The sequence below is a fragment of the Gallinula chloropus genome (assembly GCF_964237585.1).
Source record: "Gallinula chloropus genome assembly, chromosome: 10".
Taxonomy (NCBI): Eukaryota; Metazoa; Chordata; class Aves; order Gruiformes; family Rallidae; genus Gallinula; species Gallinula chloropus.
Genome location: NC_140095.1, coordinates 9,246,288 through 9,270,610, shown reverse-complemented (window position 1 = coordinate 9,270,610; position 24,323 = coordinate 9,246,288). Strand labels below are relative to the sequence as shown.

Here is a 24,323-nt window from a genome sequence, read left to right as displayed (position 1 = left end):
ATCGTTACCAGGTGAAAAAACATCTTGGTAAAATACACAAGCATGTGCAAGTAATCTTTGGAGAAGGACATGGAGTCTTTTGGAAAGCAAATTGTGGGATAAAAGGTGTCTGCAGCTCTGTTTTGTTAGTTGTGTGTTGTTAGTGGGGCTGTTTCCCACGCAGCCCCGCGTTGAAGGCCTCGCAGTCACCCGGCTCGGGTTGTTTCTCTGTCCTAGCAGCCTTTGGAACGGAGCAGCACGGTGTCAGTGCAGGGTAATGGTTTCCACATAGCTGACCTTAATCCTCTACAACACATCTGAAAACGCTTTTCCTGTCCCTGAGCTGTAAATTAAACGACTCAGAACATTTGAGCGCGAGGCCTGGTCTCTCGCCCATCGCCTTAGGAAAGCGCGGTGAGTTTTTTGGTGTTGCCCAGGGACAAAGCTCTGGCTGGGGGGAGCCTGAACCCACTGCCAGGGTGGCTTGGGGGGCAGGGGAAGTCGGGACTGTGCTTAATTTCAGGGTAGTTTAAGCAGAGACCATGGCTCAGGTGAGGCAGGCCTTGCTCAGGCCATCACTGGAAGCTGTACCAGGCTGGCTGGCGTATGCCAAGAGCTGCTGGTAGCTCTGAAGAGCTGATGGTGAAGCCTTAAGTTTAACCATTAAAAGCACTGACGGTGATGGGGCTTCCTACGTGCTAACCCACGTCTGACCATGTCTTTCATTAAGTGTCAAGGCACCTATAGTCATGTCTTGAAAATTAGCTGCTTTCTGATGCAGCTGGTGTGATATTTATCCCAGGGCCATGGGGAACTGGGATGCTCCAGCCAGAAGGTGCTGGCAGTGCTGGTGACCGAATGCTGTAGGTTCACACGGAGCCGGTTCACAGCTATTGCTCTTACTTTCTGCTATCAGAGCTGCTTTCTGACTCTCATTTCATATTCCCTGGCAAACTGAAGCCTTCAAGGATCCTTTAGGCTGTGTTTGGCATGTGGGCTCTAGAGCTGGGTGATGAGAATTTCGCAATGGCCCCATCTCTGCAGCAATGAGGATTTATAATTATAGTCTCTGCCCATGTAATTGGGTATTTTCATTGTTCTGGGTCTCCAGCTGAAATTGCTAATGTAGAAGCAATACACACAGCACTGCGTTGTGGCGGAGAGGGAGTCGTGATTGCTGGAACACTGCTGTTCCTAGGAAGGATGGTTTCCTTTGTCCCACCAAAACCAGTTGGAAAGATCAGCTTAAAAAGAAAAGCCCCAGCCTAAAAACTCAAATTATTGTGGTAAAAATTATTAACCAGTGCAAGACACTCAGCTATGGGAGACAGGAGGGTTTTCCCTCTTGAAAGAGCTATGAAGGAAATAGCAAGTAGTGATTTGGAACCAAAAAAAGCTTAAATCCTCAGGGGATGGATCCAAAGTGTGTTAAAGCTGGTGGGAGTCCCTGCTTTTGATAGGTTTTTGGATCAGCCCATGAACTTGGCAAAGCAAGTTTGTATGCTGCCAGCTTCAGAGGCAAAATACTGAAGGGAAAAAAAAAATCCCCTTGAGGATTCCTGGGCTCAAACAGTGCTCCTTATCCTTATCCAAACTCAGGCTCTGCTGATGATTAAACTGAAGCTGAAGGTAGCAAAGGGCAGAGTCCAGTGAAGGATGCTTGGGTGCAGCGAGGGGTCTGTGCCTATTAGAACACGACCTGTTCGTGCCCTAATGCCTCTGTGGGGAAGAGATGGTCGGATACATGGTTGGTCTGAGGGCAGTGGAAGTGTCCTGCTCTGTCTGGGCAGGACTAAGGATGCTCTGGAGGCTGGAAACAGCATTTTTAGGACACTTTTTATCCAGCACTTGCATTGAAAGGGTGAAGGTGATTCATTCAGGGTTACGTAAGGCTTGTGGCTGAAAGGTGTTTCTGGACATTAGGAAGCACTACTTCTCGGAAAGGGTAGTCAGGCACTGGAATGCACTGCCCAGGGAGGTGGTGGAGTCACCGACCCTGGGGGTGTTCAAGGAAAGACTGGATATTGTATTGAGGGACATGGTTTAGTGGGAGCTAGTAGTAATAGGTGAATGGTTGGACTGGATGATCTTTTAGGTCTTTTCCAACCTTGATAATTCTGTGATTCTGTGATTCCTGCTGTGCTCTAGTATACAGGCTTGCCAGGGAACAGGGGAAATAATAATTAATAAAGGAATATATATAAATATACATAATCAGAATACACTTCAGGCTTTGGGACCAGAAAAAAAGGGGCAAACCAGGAATATGTAAAACAAGAACCACTCTGAGCCTGACTACTGGCTACTTGAGCTGAAATAACGTTTGTATCTTAAACCCTGCACAGAGCTGGAGCCTGTAGCTCAAGGGTTTGAGCTTTGTGGCTTTAATAACATGGAACTGGCATCTTCTCTGTTTATCCCTGTGCTATTTCCAAGGTTAATTTTGGACAGACAGATGTGTATGCTCATTCCCTGACAGGCCTTTATACTTTATTTGTGTTTAGGCTTTGGGTTTGATTAGGTTTTTAACTTGGTTTTTTGAAGAAGACTGGGGTTTTTATTGGTTGGGGGTTTTTGAGTTGGTTAAGCAATTTAATTTGAGTTTATTTAACTTCCTATTGCAGAGCTGAAGGGAAGACCTGGTCAGCCCCTCTTCTGGAAGATGGCAAGGCTCAGGCATACCGGATCAACATAGAGCCTGATCCACAGGTATGGCACCAGCAGCCCGCGCACAGGCTGCTCTCCCAGCTCCCTCTTCCATGGAGAGGACATCCATATATGGAAAGCCCTCTGCTCTCCTGCAGCCCTTCCAGAGGTGAAGGAGTTCCTGTGTGTGGTTTTAGACTTTCCCAGGCAGGTCTGGATGTGCTTTCCCAGGGCTGGAAAAGCCCAGGCTGCTGCGGGGAGCCAGATCCCTGAGCTGATCTGGCTGAAACCCGGCTCTGTCGCTGCCCTCTGCCCAAGCTAGGCTTAGCTGGGTCAGCTTGCCAGTGCCATGAGGGAGCTGGGCAGCACTGGGGAGGGTGGGGGGCAGCACCCAGCTCCCCCTCAAGGCCAGTGTCCAAGCCTGTGGTCAGCATTGGTGCAGCCATCCGAGCGGTGCTGCCCGGTGCCTGCCCTTCCCGGAGCACAGCACGCCCGGGGTCTGTCTGCACCTGCCTTGGCCGACGTGCCTCTGTCTCTGCTGCTTCCAAAATCCACCGCGCCCTCCTGATCCCATGGCAGTGATTCACTCCACGTGGTGGTGGGTGATTATTTCTTTCATGGTCTCTTTTTTCCTGTCTCACTCCTTTCTCTCCCTTCTCTCTGTTTTGCAGCTTGTCTCTTCCCTGTGTCTTCAGCTCTTTCCCCCAGACCCTCCTGCCAGTGCTCTGCCTGCCCTGCCTTCCTGCACCTTCCCACCCCACCATCTCTGAGAGCGAGGGCCAGGGCAGCTCTGCCTCCAGCAGCAGCTGGGAGGTAGATGGAGCTGAGCAGATCTCCATCTTCTGTACCCATCTCTTGACTAATAGCTTGTTAACAAGGTCAAACACGCCTCCTCTTCTCCTCAAAGGGAAAAGGAATGATGTCTCACTTCTCCTGCCTCTGAGTGACTTGACTGTTGGGAATTTGGATGTGCTGCCATGATACCTGCTCAGGAGGAGGGGATGGGGCAGGGGGGAGCTCCTGCTGTCTTACGAGGGTGGAAGAGGGCAGTATGATGCTATGAGGAGTGGTGCTGTCTTCCTTCCCTTCAGCAAGGAGCTGAGAGAGCACTGGCAGCAAAGCCTCCACCAAACAATGAGGACAGGGGTGAGGTTCTCCAAACCCCACGAAGACTGGACCTCTGTGGTGATGCGGTGAGGCTGTTGGCCATTGCAGGGTCTGGAATTTGCCAATATCCCTCATTCCTGCCTGGGGACAGCAGGGTTTGCATCTGTGGGCACTGCAGAACAGCAGCACCCCCAAACCCACCCCGGTATCGTACACAAGTGGCTTGTGGGTCAGTCTGTCTGTCTTCCCTGCACTGCCTGATGGAGCAGGGTGATCAGTGTGCTTGGGCTTTGAGTTCTGGCCATGTTTGCTTCGTTAATCAATTACAGCAATCTTTTCTGACAGATACTTTTTCTTAATGGACTTTGATGTGCCCAAAACCTTATGAATAATATCAAATGAGGACCAAATGTGCAGTGGTCCCACTGCCAGAATCAACATTTCTGAGGTTTAATGTGGATTGCATTTGAATCTGACTATTAATATATGGCACACATGGATCTTTTTTAAAATTAGACAGTTACATAGAATATAATAAGGGGAGTAGGGATGGATTTTCCTGAATCCAGACCTACACTGAAAATGTCCTAAATCTGGGTAGGACTTGCTGCATAAAATTAGTGTTTTGTTGCAAGGCAGAGATGTACAAACAAGGAGGAGGAGGTAAACCCAGCAGGTTACTGCTCTTGCTCTTTCTTAATGGCCATATCTCCATGTTGTCTTGCTTCCTGGCCTCCCAGAGAGGAGGCAAAGGAGGTACCACAAGGAGGTGCCACACATGCATTGGACTATTCTTGCTGTGGTTGCACCCTGGATCTGATGGTTGACTCTTCTTCCCCCTCCAAACCATGTGTGCCTTGAGTGGGGTTCATGCTGGTGTGTCGGGACACATGCCAGAAGCTGTCCTAACCCCGGTGTTACTGTGGGCAGCCTCTGGCTTAGGTGATGCTGAGGGTGATCGCTTCAGACCCTTGGAGTGGGCATCCCCATCCCCTGGGAGCAGGGATCCTGGTGATGGCTGGAGTCCCCTGTGGAGTGATGTTTGAGCCTGTAGTAGTTCAGGCCCCATAGCAAAGGCACTTACTTGATTGTGGGAAAGAAAAGACTTGTAAAGTAATAGCTTGGCTCAAACTGCAACCTTTAGGTGCACTTCCTCGCATCTGGAAAAAAGCAGTCTGCTGGAACTCTGCCCTGGAATCACAGGAACAGTTTTGGGGTTGTCCTCAGAAGGGGGTTGAGCCTTATCCCAAGCACCCTTTCCAGGGGCACGGAGCATGTGTCTCCTTCTTTCAAGTTTTGCTCTATCAACGATGACATGAGCCTGGGCAAAGGGTTCTTGAAAGTCTTTTGACTTGTGACTTCAGTGATTCCTGCTGGACTAAATCAGTGCAGTTTCTGAGAAGGCATGTACCCTGCAGCTGTGCTTAGTTCATTGAGCTGCAGCCTTTGTCTGGAAGGCCTTGAGACTCATGGTTATCTTCTGTGCCAGAGACCTCGGAAGTTATGGACCAGGTTCAGGGTCAGCTCAGATGGGAGGGAGAAGTTCTTCCCTGAAAGAGTTGGGGGGCTGTGGCACAGGCTGCCCAGGGAGGGGGCTGAGTCCCCACCCCTGGGTGTGTTTAACAGAGGGGAGATGAGGTGCTCAGGGATCTGGGTCAGCACAGGACAGGAATGGTTGGATCCAATGATCTTAAAGGTCTTTTCCAACCTAGTCATCCTGTGACCATCTGTTAAGCTCTCCTCTCTAAATCTGGTGTGGTTTGTCCATTAAGCTTTGTGGAAACCCCCATGTGCAAACCACAGATGTAATCAATCCTCCTTATTAAAACTCTGATTAATGCCATGACTGCAGGGAATGCACGTGGCTTCTTCCCTTGCAACAGAAGCAGCTGGGAGAGGAGAGAGCTGCTTGTCCATGATGGGCAGAAGTGACACTGAGTGGGATGTTAACCAGTCCCCTTTGTGAAATGATATGTTTCCTATTGGAAATAGGCTTGTGCTCTACAGCCTGTCCTTAACAGCAAGGGTCTGTAGAGGAGGTGGCAGAGTCAGAGACATTCAAACCTGCACCTAAATAATGGAGAACTGTGTCTGTGGGTGATGGTGACACCCCTGGCAATGCTGAGGGGCAGCTCTGTGCCTTCCAGGCACCAGCACCATCCCAGGAAGTCAGGATTCCCATTATGCCAATGTGACATCACTGCTGACATATTGGGATCTCTGGTCACCTGGTGCTGGTGTTGCCATGGGCACCATCCCCAGCTGCCCCTCCCTGGCAGAGGGGGACAGCAGGGCCCCAGTCCCTCGGCTGTGGGAAGTCCAACTGTCTTTGGCTTTTTGTAGTGTGAGCTCACTGGTCAAAATACTGGTGCTAATAGGAGAGGATGTTTGTTTGGTGACAGTTCCTGTGTCAGAAGGGACAGCTTTCTAGCTGGGGGGCTGAGAACTGTGGGGCAGAGCCCCCCTGTGCTAACAGGCAGCAGGCAAGTGTCTGAGAGGGAATCACAGCAGGAATGAAACTGGCAACGTGGAGCTGAAGCTGGAATGGGATGGGAGCCCTCCCGAACCTGGATGCTTGGCTAAAACAAGTGACCTGGGAGGTTTCCTCTGCTGCCCAGAGAGGGAGAGGCACTTCCCGTGGGCAATTGTCCGCCCCATCCTGCTCATCCGCCCTATCCCCAAGGGAATGGCATCCTGGTGCCTCCCAGCTGGCAGAACAGTGCCCGCATCGCCCTTGGGGAGGGATGGGGATGGGGAGTCCGTGCTGCTGGATGTGTCCCACAGGCAGCTTGGGCTCTGCAGCATCATTCCTGGGAGCTTTTAATACCTTCCCTGCCCTCAGAAAGAGCCTCTTCATGATAGTATCCATATACTGTACTGCTGATCGTGCATGGTCCTAATTAAAAACATTTTAAAAATTAAATACCTCATGTGTGGGCTTCAGGTGGGAGTCTGAGCCTGTGGTGTCCCAGCTCTGGGCACCTGGGGACAGCAGTGGTGGCTCACAGAGCAGGGAGCATGGTACTGTGTTAACTTGTCCCTTAGCACTGATTTAAACAGCTTTTAAAAATGTCTTAAGTATTCTCTTATTGATATTTTTTGTCTCAGTGGATTATCAGGACTGCCTTTCCTTAAGGATGGGTGACTTCTCATTTGATTAATTGGCTCCTTGTGTTGCTTTAAGATCCCCACGTGTCGATGCTGTGCAGGAAACTTCCTTACCCACATTTGCAAAAGCAAATGGCAGTGACTGACCTCACTTCTGTGAGCTGGGGGGGTTGAAGCTGCCTCCCTGGAGAAGTGGGATTTCCTTTCCCAAGGTGACCAGCCTCCCATGGTTGGCATGGCAGGATGGGCTGTGGCTGCTGCTGGGGAGGTTCTTGGTGGGACCCTCAGCTCCACCAGCCAGCCACCCCTCACACAGGCAGCGCCAGGCGGCAGAAGGAAGGGAAAACAGCCTTGTGCTTTGGGGAAAACAAAGGGTGAGATAATGCCCTGGCACAGGACTGGGCTCCCATCCCACAGGAGCTCCCAGCATGTCGAGGGCTGATTTAATACCAGGGACATGCTGGATCCTGACGGATGGCGCAAGGCGGCGTTTCAGTGCGGCTCTCGGGGCTTTACACACCCGCTGAGCGGAGGTGCTGGGTGAAGGGGCTGCACACAAGTTGGTGGGCACTCATGTCCTTCTTGTTTTCCTCTGATATAATACTGAATCCTCTGAAAGCAAAGGGGTTTTGTCAGTACCACATAAAGCCTCAGACTGCTGTAGCTGTAGATTTTACGTGAAATCCTTTCTCTCTCCTCCATAAGTCAGTATCTTTGGGACGTGAGCATCAATAATCCCGGTATGGTTTTTTCCCCCTTTCATATTCTTGAGGTAAAGGGGAAAAAAATGAGAATGGAAGCTTCGAACTGGTGTTTTTGTCTGTCCAGGAGCTTGACTAGTTCATGTTGAAGGTAAATAGGAGCTGTGCTGAGTTAGTACCAAGGTGGGTTGATTTAGGACGAACCAGAAAATGCTGTTGGATGGGGAGTGAACACAGATGTGTACTGTGTTATTTACCTGATAGCATCGGTTTCAGTGCCGGCTCTGCTCCCTCCTCCTGCACCCAGCATCCTCCTGCATGATGCTGGGTGTGGGAGGGATGCTCACTGTGGTCCCCCCAGGCTCCTCTCAGCCAGTCAGGAGGTACAGGGCAGACAAGCTGCCCCACAGCAGGGGAAGGGGATGGGGTGAGGACCAGGAGCGGTTCCTGAAAGAGATGTTTGGATAAGCTGTGCTAAGCTTGTAGTATTTGTGTAGTAGGCAGCTTAGCTTGTTGCCAGTGATGTTTTTTTCTCTCAATTAGCTGCTGGTGGTGGTTATGGAAAGAAAATTAGAAAGCATGATATGGGAGCACTTGAAAACACCTGAAAACACAACAATTCCCCTGCCTTGGGAGTAGGGAGGAGAGACAGCAGTAGCAAAGGGTGAGATAGAGACATTGCCTGTTAGATTGAAGCTCACCAGGTTTGTTCCTTAACCCAGAAACCAGATGGTCAGAAACGTGGCATGGAGTGATGCCAGTGACAGGACAAGGGGCAGCGGGTGCAAGCTGGAGCAGAGGGAGCTCCATGGGAATGTCAGGAGGAACTTTTTCGCTATGAGGGTGATGGAGCCCTGGGACAGGCTGCCCAGAGAGGTTGGGGAGTCTCCTCTGGAGACATTCAAACCCACCTGGACGTGTTCCTGTGGGATGTAGTCTGGGTGATCCTGCTCTGGGAGGGGGGTGGCACTGGGTGAGCTTTCAAGGTCCCTTCCAGCTCCTGATGTTCCGTGACTCTGAGTGGTGGCTTGGTCCAGTGGCAACACAGTGGGAACGGCTCCATCCTCCCTGGGAGGAGCAGGAGCAGGCAGGAGGCTGGCATGGATACTTGGTGTGATGGTTTAGGGTCTTCCTCTCTGTAGTGGGGGTTACTGTCTGTCAGTGGGGGGCTTGATCCAACACACCCAGCAGCCCGTGCTTGGTGGGGGCAGCCTGAGGCTGGGCACTGCCAGGAGCCATTGGCCGGATGTGATGCTCTCCTGCCTGCTCCAAGGCTGGAAAGGTGATGCTGGGAAGCAGAGAGAAAATCCTTCCTAGGGTTCAGGCTGCTGTGGAGCTTAGCTGTGGCTTGACAGTCACCCAGCAGGAGCACACTGCTGGTGCTGCTGGAATGTTGGGGAGGGAATGTTGGGGCTCCTCTGCTACTCAGGGTTGTTGTACTGTGAATGCTCCCCGAGGGTTCGCTGATGTCAGTTTGCTGTTGATGGCCATTAGGTTTTCCTGCAGGGATGAAAGTTAAATACCACTTACAGGGCACACAGAAATTCCCTTTACACTTCGGCTTCTTCACCTACTCTCACATCTTCTGAAGTTGCTTAGTGTGGATGTTGTGGCTCTGTTCTCACGTGAAGCTGTGCTTGTCGCAGGGCTGTGGGAGCTGCAGAGACTCCGGCCCAGCCTGGGCTGTAGCTCAGGTTTGTTAGTTACTGCTGTGTGATTATTCTCCTGTCTAAACACATTTAGCGTCTCCTGCAGAAGGGCTTTGTCTGCAGCACTTCGCCTGAGGGTGTTTTGAGAAGGCAGCCGGTCTGTCCTGTATCCTGTGCCCTCCCATTCAGCCCCCGGGATCCCCACCTATCCTGTGCCTTTCTTTAATGGCAGTGGTAATAAAACCGCTAGCTGGTACAAAGCCCTCCTCTGTCTGCTTGTTAAACACCCTCTTGCCCCCTGATATTAAAAACCTGCCCCCTGCACTGGAGCAGGCAAGATAAATGGAAACACATTTTAATCATTCCTGCTGGATTTTCTGTGGCTGTGGGTTTTTAAGAGACCCTCAAGGAGCCAGGTAGCTTGAGGGATAAAGTCCTGGCACTGCAGCTCACATCCCTCTTGAGCTCTTTAAGTGGCAGGAGATGCTATGGCTTCTCCTTGGGTGGGGGCGGGGGGGGGTGAAGCTGTGTCAACAGCCATCAGACCCTCACTGGTGGCTGTCAGCGCGACCAGCATAACAGAAAGCTGTCTGTACATCCCTCTCTTCAATACCCATCTTTGGTACTCATCTTCACCCAGCTTGTGAAGTCATTGGGAAACTTACTCTTACAGCATGAAGCACAGCTGCATTTAACAGGTGGGTCTTGGGTAACCCAGTTTTCTGGGGTTTCTTTCCTCCTTAAACTTGTCGATTCAGCATCTCCTCCACCCAGGCAGAGGGCTGTTCGCCCTTGAAGGATGATCTGTGTCACTTAATTCTCCATCCCTGTGAGAGATTGTCCCTGTGTGCTGTCCTCAAGCTGCACATCACACAGCACAGAAGGTGGGCATGTGCAAATATAGACGTTGAATGTTTCTTACCCTAAAACCACTTTTTAAAAATAATACTTACTAAAAGCACTTCTTTAAAATAACACCTCATTTTATACCCCAGAGCCGCTTCTCCTGAGCGTGCTCCTTCAGCAAAGCGGGGGTGTCTTCCTCCTGGAAGTCAAAATATTCCCAACTATCACTTAAAGTTGTTCAGAAAATCCCCTGTCTGTGCCAGTGTGTTTTGGGTAACTGTTGTCACGGCTGCTGTCACCCCATCAGAAGTGACAAATTCAGCTTTTCACCTCATGGGTGCTGTCACCCCCCATCCAGCACTCACAGTGGGATGAGCAGCATCCTGGCGTGGGTGCTGGCAGCTTTGTGGTGCCCAGCACGAAGACAGTGGGTGCTTTTGGTCAAGCCCCAGCTCTCAGTCATGTGTTTATGGAATTACTTCTGAAAACCAAAGCTGGACTGGGGTAGGTAAAGGCACGTCCATGTGTTGCCTGTGGAAATGGGGTGTTGTGACTGGACACTGGGAGACCCTGGGGTTGACCTCAGGCTGTTATAACAACAGATAAATAGAAAGCACCAGAGGCTTTTACCTCACACTCTCTCTGGCAGAGTTTTGGTAGAAATTGCATGACAGAATACAGAAAAAAGGGCTTTAAGATGAGCCTGACACCCAGGCTGAGACCACGGAGCGGAGCAAGCCCAAAGCAGCGCTCACAGGAGCCATATCTGCCAGCCTGGACACAGCCCATGGGTGCTTTTCAGCACGTCTGAGACTCAGCACAAGTTTGTGGGGCTCATTTGGAGCCCCTGTCCTCAGATCTTGCCTGCTGCAGACTAAGAGCCGTGGCTTCTCAGGGTGCAGACCATCCTGGGGACGTGGGTGGGTTGGTTCTCATCGTCCGTGGCCTTTTAACTAACAGACCATCTGGCTTTAAGGGTTCAGCCTCTCACTTAGATCTGAGAAATGAATTTGGTGTTTTGCTGAGGCTGTGAAAGGAAAAGCTAACTGGATAAAGCTTTTCTTTGCAGCACACTGCCAGAGGAGCCTGGCAGAGCATCTACAAACAACCCCCGCGCTCCGTTCCTCCAGCTGCAGCACACCGTGCTGGCCTTTTTGCTTTTCTTATCTGTGAGCCTTCTGAGCTGAGCTAAAATAGCCAGATGGGACTTACTGCAGCTTTTTAAAGTCAGACTGGAGTCTGCTTAGCCTGTAAAACCAGCATCTCAACAGGATACCTGAGGTCAGAGGGGAATCTGCATCCCGATGTGGGTAGCACTGAAGCTTCATCCTTGTCCCCCAGCTCTGGGGACAGCCTTTGCTGTAAGGATTTGCCATGGGACTTCTTTTGAGGCAGCGAGCTGGAGAGTCACTGCTGTGGGCAGTGGCTGTGGTGTAAATCTGTTGTTTGCATTCACATGGAAGCGGTGCCGTCCGTCCCGTGGAGCCTCTCCAAGGGGTAATAATACGATTTCCATTGCTGGGACTTCTGAGCCAATTTTGGCAGAGACAAAGCACTGTCTGTGCTGCTGGAAAGCTGGGGGGAGGAGAGGAAGGGGTCGCAGTTGTCTTCTGCAGGGAGGCTGAATTTCAGGCTCAAGGGTGTTGGGAGATGCTGGAATGTGTCCTGGTGTCAGGATGGGCTGTGAGGTGTTCTCAGGCTTAATTCTTTGTCACATTTGCATGAAAGGGGACTTATGGCAGTGAAAGCAGTAAAATTCCACCCATAGAAAGCCAGGAGGGATCAGAACCCGGTCATCAAAGTCCAACCAGTCCCCTTGGGTCAGAAGAAAAGGCACAGGCCACAGGCAGAAATTGCACCTTTGCTTTCTAAAATAAATCCTTTCCAGGTCCAAGCTGGGGCAGACAGGGAGTCCATCACCAGCTGTCTGGACATTGGGCACCCAGCACGATGGGGACAGGTCTCAGCCTTGCAGGAGCTGTGATGGGTTTGCTTGGAGCAGACCTTCCTTTGGGTGTAGCTCTTGAGGCAGATGGTCTCCTAATAGAGATGTGCAAGCATTGACTCACTCTTACTCTCTTCTCCTCCACGTTAGGCAGCTGAGGGGTCCATGCCAGGGACACATCCTTTAGCCAGACACTGCAGGTGGTTGGAGAAAGGCTGGCTGGCTCTGCAGAGCATGGCTGGGCTCCATCACGGAGCGAGGGAGAGGGAAGTCAAGCACCAGTGAGGAGATGGAGCTCTTGGGCCCATCCTGCCAGAGAATGGACACAAGAAAGCAAGTGTGCTTGCAGGAGACACCTCTTCCAGGTGACCCCACAGCTGAAGGATGCTTTGACCTCCATGTGTAGCTGTGCTCCAGCCCCCAACTCCAGCCATGGGTGTAGGTGTTACATGGAAGCTGTAGGAGCTGAGGTTGGCCTCTCAAATTACCAGTCTTCCCTTTTAATCTCTGCCTGATGGTGTGGAAAATGAGATTAATTATTTTGTTTGTTCTTCTGGCCTTTTTGAGGGCTTAATTAAAACCACTGGGAAGTGAATGAACTTTCAATGCTTTGAATCAGACCTTGGAGTCTGATGTTCTCTAAAGCTGTGTCTGGAACCTGTGGTCTCTGGAGTTCAAGACTTGTATTTTAAAAAGTCTGGCAGGATAAATGGGGCATTTTGCAAAATGCAAAAGAAAAAAGTCCTGTTTGTTGTTTCTTTGTTTCCTTAAAAGTGGGAGAACTTGATGCAGCAAAATGTTCAGCCTTGAGGAAGGTGAGGCTGGATGTATTTTACCAAAGTCCATCAGCATATGATCACAAGTTCCCAAAACTCTCAAAAAATTTGGTTTAGCATATTCTGTGAGTGTGAAGGGCAGTGAAGTCCTGCAACCCTGCACAACAGCCCTGAAGAGGCAGCTGGCACCGAGGCAGTGAGCGTGGGGACTTCAGCTTGCCAAGAGATGGGTTGGGCTTAAATCCATGAGTTAAACTCTTCCCAGCTTCACATCCCAGCGCTGTTCAGTGGGCAGTTGATGCTATGCACTCACTGTGGTGTGTTTTAAAGATCTGAGGAAACTTCTGCTTTTTGTTGACTCCATCAAAGGTGATTTCAAAGCCTGAGAAACTCTCTCCCAAGGAGAGATTGATTCTAATTCTCAAAACCTTCTTTAATTCTGGGTTGGACACATTTTTTCCTCTTTATGGGCATGCTGCTTTTAGGAGTGATTAGAGAAGTATTTAATTTCTGCATTTCCTGCCCAATTACAGGTTTGGCTAAAAAGCCCAAGGGACAAAAGCATCTCCAGCATCAGGGCACAGCAGTAACGAGCAGGCAAAGCCTGGCTTGGTATTTGTTGCCTGCAGAACGGCCCAGCTCTGCACAGCGAAGCCACTGAGTGTCTTTGTGTTTCTGTTGACACCTTCAACTTGCTTCTCTCGATTGCCCCCTACATGTTTCCTGAAATGGGACCTGAAATGTCCTGTGAAAAGCATTTGTGCTCCATTCCTCTGCGGATGGTGCACAGCGCTCTGCGCCCAGACATCGCGCTGAAGCTGAACCAAATGCCTTCAGCTGAGTGAGGGGGACAGAGTCTGGAGCAGAGGGGCTTGTGAGAAACTGAGTAAGTGCTTGGAGAAGAAGGAAGGGGGGAAAAAAAGCCCTCCCTGTTTCTGGAAAAAAGTTTCTGGCTCTTTGAGGATTTCCCAGGGTTAAATCCCAGCAACCTGTCATTCACCATCCTTTCCTGAAATGTAAAAGGGAAACTGTTCCTGTCATGCTCTGGATGCTGCGTTGCATGGTGGGGATAAAAGCCAGGCACCCAAAAACCAGTTACATTTCTCTTTTTCTCCTGTCTTGATAAGCAGTGGCACCCAAAAATGTGCTGGTGACTCTGTACACAGGGTGATGCCGCTCGGTGCAGGGAAAGTTGATGGCATCTGGCTGCGAGTGATGGAGAGTCAGTGGGAAGAGGTGCAGTAGCTCAGGCCCAACGGCCAACCTGACATATCTCATGGGTGCTTCCATCCTTCTGGCAGCTCGAGGCCAGGCACTGCTCGCTGATGCCCTTGCCATGGCTGTGTACCCACAGCTGTGTACCCACAGCTGTGTACCCATGGCTGCCCTCACTTCCCCCCAAGAGAAACGCTCCCAGCACTCTGTGTCACATCCCCCAGCTGCTGGAAATAAGTCCTTGGGATATAAATACTGCTTGGTAAGGGCAGCCCTTCTCATGTGTTACCAGGTAAAGCATGGGCTGTGTGCACACAGTGCTGATAAACATGTGAGGAGGAAGAGGAGGAGAGTGTGTTCTGGCCAGGCTGTGCAAGGGCTGGTCGAGGCACTCGCTGGCTTTGCTGCACATCATCTTTTTTTGTTTGCTGAAGTTCTTTCCCCTCCAAATAATCCCTTTTCCTCAGCTCATGCCTGAGAAGGGACAGCCTGGAGACCTCCAGCAAGGCGGTGACCGGAGAACGTCAGTCTGGCTGGACATCCCACTGCCCTCCCATACTATAGCCACATGCAGAACCACCCCAAAACCCACCTGCTCCTGGGAACTGGGACTTCAAAGACCTCCTTGCTAGCTCTGCTTTGTGTTTATCCGGTGTGGGACAGCTGTGTGAGGTGTTTGCCAGGCGTGGGGAGGTTTGGGCTCCAGGAGCTCCAAATGCTGCGTGTCCAGAGGTTGGTTACGCTTTGGAATCGAGGGTCCTAGAAGGCAAGTGTGAGAAAACAGGCTGTGAGTTTCTGGTCTGTGGGCTGAAGGAGTTCTCCTCAGTGAAACTTCCCAGGCCAGCTCCTGGAGAAGGGTTTGCAAGCCCTCTGAATTTAAGCAAAGCTGTAAAAAGCAGGAAGGGAAGCCAGCAGAGGGAAGCAAATTAGGTCCCCAGGGGTGGGGGAAATTCTTTCTGATCTTGAATGGGAGAACTGGGAAGAAACCCATCTGGTTCTAGGCTTCTGAGAATGAATCCATGAGTGCCTTGCACAACGCGAAGCCTTTGAGAGGTCTCCTGGGAAAACGCTGAAGCAGCCTTTGAGATGAGCAAAAGGAGACCGAGCCCAGGCCCAGGAACAGCTTTTAGTGCATCAGGGAAGATGTGGAGAGGAGAAGCCCAGACTGAGGAGGGAGGCAGGGACTGGTGTGCTCTGAGGGGTGAATTCCCTCCGTGTGTTTCCCACAAAGCCATCAGCTGCCCTTGGCATGAAGCACAGCTCTCCAAAGCCTGCAGAGGAAAAGCTTGAGGAGCATCCACTGCTTCACCTCCATCAACTTGGTCTGGTAGGTGCCGTTAACCCCAGTGGATGCTCCTGGGTCACTCATGGCTTTATAACACATCTGTGGAGACTTGGGGTGAGCTACCACCACCACGAGCATCCTCCTCCCACAGGGGTGGGCAGCTGGTGCCATCCAAGGACACCAGGCAGCACGGGGAGGGCTCAGAAACACCCTGTTTCCAGCACCAGCACCCAGACTGTAACTTTGAGCTTCACAGCAACCTTTGCTCTTGATGTACAAATTGCTGAGCTGAACGGGACCGAGGGGCTGGTGCTTTACAAGCAACTTGGGGTTACAGCAAGTCCATGGAGATTATGGTCTGTAGACCCCGTGACAGAGGAGGTTCTCACTGCAGGAACAGCCACCAGCCCTGTGTTCCCTGGTGAAGAGCCTGGATATCCTGGCTGTGGAGGAACCCACAGGGTGAGCAGGGAGAAGAGCAGAAGACCCTGCCCTGTCCTCTGCATGCAGAGGCTCCACTGAGTGTGTGTCTGGCCTGTGATGTGCAGATAATTAATGATAATGGCTTTTTAAAAACAGAACTCTGTAGCTCACAACAGCCTGCCAGCCAGCACTTGCTTTTCTCCCCAAAATGGTTACAATGCATCTTTTCCTCTCTGTGTCACAGTTAAAAGTGGGTTTTTTTCTCTATTTCCCTTGAAATAATAATGTAAATCTGAGAATTGCAAAACCACAGCCTGGTTGTAATTATATTTTTTTAAAAGAATATTAATTGGGGAACAGTTAAAATGATATTATTCCTGGCAGTGAAATTCCTTTTTTTAATGGACAATGTGAAGTTCTTACGTTGGAAGCAGCTTTCCCCACGTGTGGGTGCCTCTTGGTGTGGAGGGAGCAGTGAGGGCTCAGGGCAGCTGCCGGTGCTTTCGAGGTGCCAGAAGCTGCAGTTGTTCAGCTGGGGGCTGAAAAACCCCCTCAGAGGCGCCATGTGGTCCTTAATTACGCCTGGTTTTTATCAATGGGAGTTCTGCCTTAGGAAGAACGGAGGGATTGGACTTTCAGGGCCCTTTTTTCCAGCAGGATCTGTTTTCTATTTCTCATAGCTGCTCGTTTTTATGAGGCTTGGGAGCACCAGCCTTCTCTGCTCTGCACCAGTGACAAGCATTCGGTTCCAATTAGTATTTATTGGATTATTTTAGTCAAAAGTAAGCTTTGTATTAGAGCTCTGCAGTATGGGCTTTGTTATTTGTTCACAGGATGGTGTTTTCTTCTTCTCCCTGCTTGCTTTTGCATCAGCTTCAGTCAACTGAGAAACTGGAGCAAGGCAGCATCGCTGAGACAGATTAAACCAGATTAAACAGATTACTGCCTCTTAGACAAGTGTCTGTGTCTGCCATGGGTGCAGGCATGTTTCTGGCTCACGTGGCTGGAAATAGCCACAGCTGGCACGTGTCTGTCCAGCTTTCCACTGCTGGAATCAGCCTCTCTCTGGGGAGGGGGCCACTGGTCCCACCCAGGCTGGGCGTTAGTGGGTAAAGACTGGCTTAAGTGGCTCCTGGCAAGATTAGCAGTATGTACTGTTAGGTTTCTGGGTGTGCACGGGGTGACTAACAAAGCTTTGGAAAAACACCTAGGTAATGGTTTATGTGGCTAAAATAATATGGAAAACTTGTGCTTTAATGGCACCTGAGTTCCTGACTTGGGGTCACGGGGCAGAGAGATTTCTGTAGCTTGCCTGGGGGTTTAAAAGCAAAGGAAAACAGGGATACTGAGCTAAAGCCTTCATGGACACGTTCCTTGCACTGCAAATTACTGTGGGCTTATTTGGGGAGGAAACCTCCCTGAATGGGCACAGAGCTTTGTGGGTGAGGGTAGCTGCTGGTGTGGGTTCGATGCACCCTCAGCCTCCCATCCTGCCCAGCCCGTGTGTGCTGGGTTTTATCCAGCTCACTAAGGTACATCAGTGGTTGTCCTAAAGTCTGGAGTGGAAAGTTGCTCTGGAAGTGCTCTCAGTGTGATGTAACACGAACAGAGCAGCATCCCCACAGCCCTTTTGTTTCTGCAGAGACAACAAACATGCCTTTGCAGGAGGGTAAGTGCAGAATACTCAGCAGTGGCTCACAGTGGAGGAGCAGGCGAGTTGGTCTGGTGGGAGACCAAGGGAAGCTGCACAGATTCCACAAGGTTTAACTGGGGGTCAAGCCAGAGTTTTCCTTTTCCTGATGTGTATCTCTGCTTTCCACAGCACATATAAAATATTGCTGCTGCAAGCTGCACGTCCCAGCGCAGCCTCTCCATCTGCGTCGTACCAAGAACTATAAATCTCAGGGCTGGTTTTATTTTTTTCCCTGCTTTTTCTTCTTTTCCAGGACAATGGGCCTGCCCAGAGCAGGAGGCCGATGCCCCACGGGGCGGGTGGCAGCCCCATGGACAACAAGCAGATGCTGAACGTGCAGCATCACCACCCGACCCGGCTCTACGCCAACAGCGGCTCCGAGTCGGCTCTGCCAGGCCAGCTGAGTGGGCTCCACATCTCTCCTGCCCAGAGGTAGGGTAAGAGCTGGGCTTATGCTGTTGGTCATGCAAACTCGGTGTCGGGGGTCAGTGGTGACGCTCCTGGAGATGCTGGGTGCAGCTCCTGCTCTGTTAGTTCAGGGTGAAAGGGGGGAAAGAAAAGAGGAAAGAAGGAAACAAAACCAAACCAAAGGGTTGGAGATGTGAAATTTTGAACTGAATTTAAGCTTGTGGTGCTGAAGCAATGCTCAGATGGTTATCTCTGTGAAGGTGCTGGCTTTCCACATGTCGCTAAGACCCTTCTGTGGCCAGTGGGGGTACATAGGTTATGGCATCAGATCTGGTCCCCAGGCTGGGATTAATGCCAGCCAGCAGCACAGAGGTCAGCCTCTTGGCTTGATAAAGTTTTATATCCAAGGCAGGATGGAGGGTTGTGTCATCCTCAGAGTCAGGATCCCACCGCCACGGACCCAGCAGCAAACGCTCAGCCTGGGAGCTGGAGGCATCCACAGAGCAAATTAACTGGGGTGTTTATAAATGTGAGATCTGCTTAATGCAGCTGTCAGGGAGGCTGGGAATAAATAACACTCACAGGGAAGAGAGAAGGGGGTTGTGTAGCCAAGAACGGTTCAGGCGGGCGACTCGGACTTTGAGACGAGCCAGGCTGTGGGCTGAGGGCTGCGATGCCTCCACGCAGCTTACACTGCTCCTGATTTATGTTCCTCCAGACTGGCAAAATACTCTGCATGGAATACAAAGAGCAGAGCTCCCTCTCAGCTCAGGAGCTCTGTGCCGAGCTCCCTCTCAGCTCGGGAGCTCTGTGTGGGCTCAAATTCGGTGATGCCGTGAGCCAGTTTGTCCCTGGGACAGTTAATGGAGTTGGAAAGAGGAGAACTGCACAAAGAAAATAGGGAGAACAAACTCTGGTGGTGCCTGAGCCAGGAGCAGGGAGATGAGCTCGGGTGTCTGAGCAGGATGGGGTCAGAAGGGCATTCTCCTCCAGTTTGGACTCTGTCAGGCTGGGCTGGTCAAAATGTGCCCTGTTTTTCATGGAAAACACGTGAATTGGTGGATGAGAGGGCTGTAGCTGGGCAGACAGGCACTCGGGACACGTGGGGAGAGTTTGGGCTGGCTGGGGGTCACAGGGATGGGGACTGAGCTGCCCTGGTCCCCAGCAGCAGCACTTCTGTCCCTGCATCACAGCCAGTGGAGTGGCCCCAGCACCACTCTGGTGGGACTTCCAAGTGGGTCACTCACAGGAAACAGAGCTGTGGCTTCTCCTGGACAGTGATTTTTTTTTTCCTTTTTCTTTGTTTGCAAGTGATTTCTTAATATTTTTTAATTTTTTTTTTCTTTTGAAAGTGGGTGTGAATATAATGCCAGTGCACAAACTGAGACACCAGCTAAAACACATTAAGCTGCTGGGGCTTCAGGGGTCTTGCTATTTTTATTGGCTTTCTAATGACCTTGGTGACCTTCTCCTCTAAAAGGAAAAGGAGCCCCTTCCCACAGAGCTGAGCTGTGCTTGGGGGCCTCAGCAGAGCAGAGCAGCTCCTGAATTGTCTCTGCTTAGGGGGATGCTTTAAGCTTGTACCCAAACTATTTGTGATCCCAAACTGCACTTTCCATGTTGTGACCTATTGAATGAAGTGGGATAAAGGTTGGAATCACTCCATCTTCTGTCATACCCCCCTCGTGCTGCACAGGAGCAGCCTTGGGTCTGGATGCTGAAGGGCTGAGTGTACTTTGGGGGTGGGGGCGGTAAATTCCAGGTGCTGAGCAGTGCTGGGTGGTTTTCTCATTAAAGCTGTGGTCTGTGTCTGGGAATGGGATCTTTAGATGCCATGACCTCTAGATCTGCTACCTCTGAAGGGTGCATTTGTGCACAGGGAGACATGCTGTCCTGACAGTGCCTTGCAGCAGTGCCCACCGATGCCCCAGTGGTGGCACAAGGGGTGGGTGGGTCCCCTGGGTGGGTGGGTGCCCTGGTAATCCATGAAACACATTGTTTTACCTCTTTTTTTTCCCAAAAAATTCCCTGTGTGGCAGAGGGATTTACAGCACTTGTAAGCAGCTGCTCTCTTTCCTGAAGGCATCTGGTATCTGGGCCAGCCCGAGCTGTGTTGCTCAACCCGAGTCCATCTGGGAACGGGTTGAACTTCCCTGGCTCCATGGCTGCTCCTGGGCCAGGTGTCCCTCCAGGCAAGGAAGCCCATGGGAACAGAAAAGTGTCTGGCTGTATCTGTGGGAACACAGAGGTTTCAGCCCTCCCTGGTGAGCTGGCAGTTGCTGTTTGTACTTCAGCCTTTCCCGCTTCCCTCCGGAACAGCCTCGACCCCTTGAAGCCCCTGGCCCGGAGCAGGAACGGGATTGACGTGGAGTCGGATGTCTACAAGATGCTTCAGGACTATGAGAAGCCGGTTGCAGAGCCCAAGCAGTCCGGATCCTTCCGGTACTTGCAGGGAATGCTGGAGGCTGGTGAGAACGGTAAGGAGCACCCAGCACCCAGGCCTCTACCCCTCCCTGTGCCCAGGGCTCACTCAGCCCCTCCGAGCCCCATCCCATGGCCACGCACCCACTGGGTTGCTGTTGTGGGATTAACCTCCTTCTCCTGCCCTCACTGAGGTCCAGGTGCTTAAGGAGCCTCTAAAGGACCTGTCAGTGATGGGCTCACAAACTCTTCTGCTCTGTCTTTTTACTGCACATCACCTGAGTGCTCAGCACTGCACGGGAGGGTCTGACCCTGTGAGAGGGCTTCACATCGGGGGTTCAGATGCTCAGGTCAGCATCTGGGGGCTTACCAAATTCCGTGGCTGTCCTGAGCACCGTGTGAAAGCAGGGTCTGCACACAGCTTCCACGTGGCAGCTGTTTTCCTGGGGTGTTTTAACCCATGGGAACCCCTGTAAGGAATCCATGCAGACATCAAAAGCCTCGGGTCCTCTGGTGGGGAGAATATCAAGGAGCATCATGGTTTTCTCCTCTGGTGGTTTGGGATTTTATTTCTTGAACGTGACTGTCCATGAGAATCCCTTCTTGATGGAGATACTGAGTAACAACTCACCCACCAGCATCTCTGTGCAGAGCTCTAGGCACAGGGAACGTAGAAGCTCCATGGGATCACTGTTGGAGAACCACAGGCCTGTTTAAGTAAATGGCATTTGCATACGGATGTGGGATGGTCCTGAGCAGCACAGAAACAGGGATCAGGAGCTCTTGGCTCACTTCTCAGGTCTGTCACAGCTTCCTGCCAGTGTCGTTAGTGGGGGAAGGAGCCAGCCCTGAGCATTAAATAATCAGACCCCCAAAGTATCCATTTCAGCTTCTCTTTATTTGCCTTTCAACCTCAAGTCCATTGGGGATTTCACATCCAAACTTTCAGGCTTCACTTTACAGACATCAGGGCACAACTCTTGGTTGTGCTTCCTGCCAGGAGCCTCGTGTTCCGACCCTGTGGATCCAGGAACTTGGCTTTTTATGGGAAAACACCCACTGCTGCAAATCTCATCAGGAAGCTGCAAGAGGCAGCGAGTCAGGCTGCTGCACTCTGGTTTCTGTGTGTGTGTGAGGATGGAGAAGGATGTTCTTTGGCTAGAAGGATGAGGCTTATTGCCTCACAAGAGGCAGCAGGGTCACAGGTTACTTCTGAGCATCGAGGGTTTCTACCCTTGTTCTTTTTCTCAGCACTATGTAGGGGTGTTGGCAAAGCAGGGGATGGGATCAGCCTTGGAAGTACTGGGCATAAATATTTACAGCCCCTTCAAGGCTGGCAGGAAAACTGGGCTGAATTACAAGTTCCAGATGTACCTTCAGGTCCCTCACCCAGAGAAGCCGTGAGCAGCTTCCTGGTGAGTTGCCTGCTCAGCCCCGGGTCTCCTCGTTAGGAAGAAGCAAATAGGAAGTGACTGTGTTAATCCTAATTAATAACGCTGCTGCCTTCCTCCCTTCTCTGTGCCAGGGAAAGGGAACACAACTGGAGCTTTTCTAGTTTGCTGCTGCCTCCTCTCATGTCCCACAGCCCTGGGGTGGGAGAAACCCAGCGCTGCCCTTCAGGAGGAGGGGAGAAAGAGAAGGGGGAGGGCTGGGGGAAGGGGAGGACAAGTTGGTGACAGAACAGTCCTGTCCCCAGCCCTTGGGACTGTCCCCAACAAGCCCCAGGTGTCTGCTGACCAGCAGTGTCTGGGTACCAGCCCACCACATGCTGGGAGAGGGGGCAGAGGGGGTGTGTGACCAGCTGTGGGCTCCGTCTCACTGGTGCCTTGGTCCTTATGATGCTGATGGTGTTTATTGTGTAGGGGATGAGAAAAGCATCTCTCCTGGCACAGAGCTCCATGATGCTCCAGCACGGCTGAAATCCCTGTCAGCATTCCTGCCAGGCTCCTCCACAGCTTCGACCTTTTCCCACTCCTTTTTCCTTAAGCCTAAAATGACTCAGTTTTGCCTGAGCCCACTGCACATTGTCCTTTCCAAGCCAAGATCTCTTCTCCACTGGCACTGGGTGTCTCAAGCCATGACCTGGTTTCTGTAGAAGATGTTTCTGCTGGAAGCCGTGTTTTCTCCAGCCTCACCAGCCCTGTCTTGTGCCTGAAAGGAGCTTCCAGGATCTGGCAGAGGTGGGAGGGATGACAGCAGCCTCTTCCCTGGGTTCCCTTGGCAGGGGAAGGGTGAGTGCTGTCAATGGTTAAGGCTGTGCAGTTAGAGCATCTCCATATATTGCAGTGAGCCTGTGGGCTGGTAAATAGAAGGAAGTGACCCATCGTTTGGGGAGAGGGGAAGCAGCTCTCTCTGCAGGGCTCATTTTGCTCAGAACTGGACCCAGCACTTGAGGTGCAGCCTCACCAATGCTTAGTACACCGGGTCTGGTGCTCTCATGATACAGGGATAGATCATCTGCTGGTGCTGCCAAGGGGTCTTGCCACCACCCCTGCTTCGTTAGGGTGAGCCAGGCTCAGCGCAGGGTCCCTGTGGACCTGGATGCTCTGTGAGGTTTTTGGTCTCATTATTTGCTTTTTAATTCCTTCCAAGCCAGCTGAGGGTTGTGTTGGGACAGGCTCCTCTGAAAAGGAAACAAAAGAAGTGGAAAATGTAAAAACAAAAGCCCTGAGGGGACAAACCTCCAGTCCTCCTGCTGCTTGGTGGTGTAACTTACGTCCTGTTGTAACTTACATTCTGCTCAAGTCTGTTTATAATTCTTGGCAGGTGAAAAACTCGACAAGCTGAGCAACCCCCGGAACATCAAGCCCCCAGTGCCAAAGCTCAGCGGCACCATGCCTGGGCTGCAGCTGCTCCCCGAGTGCACCCGCTGCGGGAACGGCATCGTGTAAGTGTCCCCGGAGCCCCGGGCTCCGTGGGGACGGTAACGCAGGGACGCGGTCGCACCGGGTCCCGCGGGGACGCAGGTTACAATCGGTAGCAGAATGCCTTGTGTTTATAGCCAGGCATCTGGGATCCCATTCTGGTTTTTATTGGTGGTGTATAAATGGGGGGCTGAGGTGGGGGTTGCCCCTTTTAAGGGAATCTTAAGGGTGGTGATGTGTAGGATGGTTTCTGCCCTGCGTATGGTAGTAACTGTGTGGAGACTAGGAGTAGCACAGCGGTGCCTGCACTCTTTGGCTGCCTTGCAGAGTGAGAAAAGCTTTGAGGGTCAAGTAGGAGAGGTCTGAGGGTTACTTCTGTTTGTTTGTTTGAAGAGTTACTCCCCAGTGGATGGATATGGGGTCTGGTTGCAGGGAATACAGGCGTCTTCCTGCTGCTTGGTGGAGTAATTTATGTCCTGGTGCAATTTGCGTTCTGCTCAAGCCGGATTTGCTGGCTTGGAGTCCCTGGCTTCGCAAACGCCTGTAACCGTGGCCTTGCTGGTGTGGTGAGCTCTGGAAGCTGTGGTGAGCTCTGGAAGCCATGGTGAGCTCCGGAAGGCACGTTGCCTGCATGCACAGGTGCTCAGAAGATACTGGTTCCCACTGTTTGGACCTGGGCTGAGCGTAGATATTTAAGTCCAAGCATCGCATTGAGCCGCAGAGCGATGCACAGAGGGGCTGCAAACAAAGGGGAACCAAGCATCCCTTCCCACAGAGCCAGGCCTGGAGCAGGCTGGCAGCTTTTGGGGGTGGTGGGGCTGCAGTGTTGGGGTGAGAACGCCCTTAACACGCCGCTTTCCTTCTCTTACGCCGTTGTACGCTCAGGGTGTCTCCATCTCTCCCCAGGGGCACAATCGTCAAGGCTCGGGACAAGCTCTACCACCCCGAGTGCTTCATGTGCGACGACTGCGGCCTGAACCTGAAGCAGAGAGGGTATTTCTTCATCGAAGAGCAGCTGTACTGCGAGACGCACGCCAAGGAGCGGGTTAAGCCCCCCGAGGGATATGACGTGGTGGCTGTTTATCCCAACGCGAAGGTCGAACTTGTCTAAGCCCCGGGCTGAGCTCTGGAGAGGTCGGGCGCCCACCCACGTCCTCCCCGCCGGCTGCGCAGCGTGGCTGTAATCAGCCCCCATTACCAAAGCCCAAGTTTCAAATGCCTTTCCCTAGATAAAACCGTTTACACTTGGGGTCTCTG

The 24,323-nt window shown here is 51.7% G+C and overlaps 1 protein-coding gene across 1 annotated transcript in view; it reads left to right on the top strand.

Moving 5' to 3' along the window:
* The window catches only part of PDLIM4 (PDZ and LIM domain 4), a 43,217-nt gene extending 18,894 nt beyond the window's left edge, over positions 1 to 24,323 (top strand). Inside the window, exons 3-7 of the mRNA XM_084268868.1 lie at positions 2,604 to 2,688; positions 17,627 to 17,805; positions 20,101 to 20,258; positions 22,969 to 23,089; positions 23,973 to 24,323. Coding sequence (XP_084124994.1) covers positions 2,604 to 2,688; positions 17,627 to 17,805; positions 20,101 to 20,258; positions 22,969 to 23,089; positions 23,973 to 24,177 — 748 coding nt within the window. The 3' untranslated portion in view covers positions 24,178 to 24,323. The remainder of the gene's footprint in view (positions 1 to 2,603; positions 2,689 to 17,626; positions 17,806 to 20,100; positions 20,259 to 22,968; positions 23,090 to 23,972) is intronic.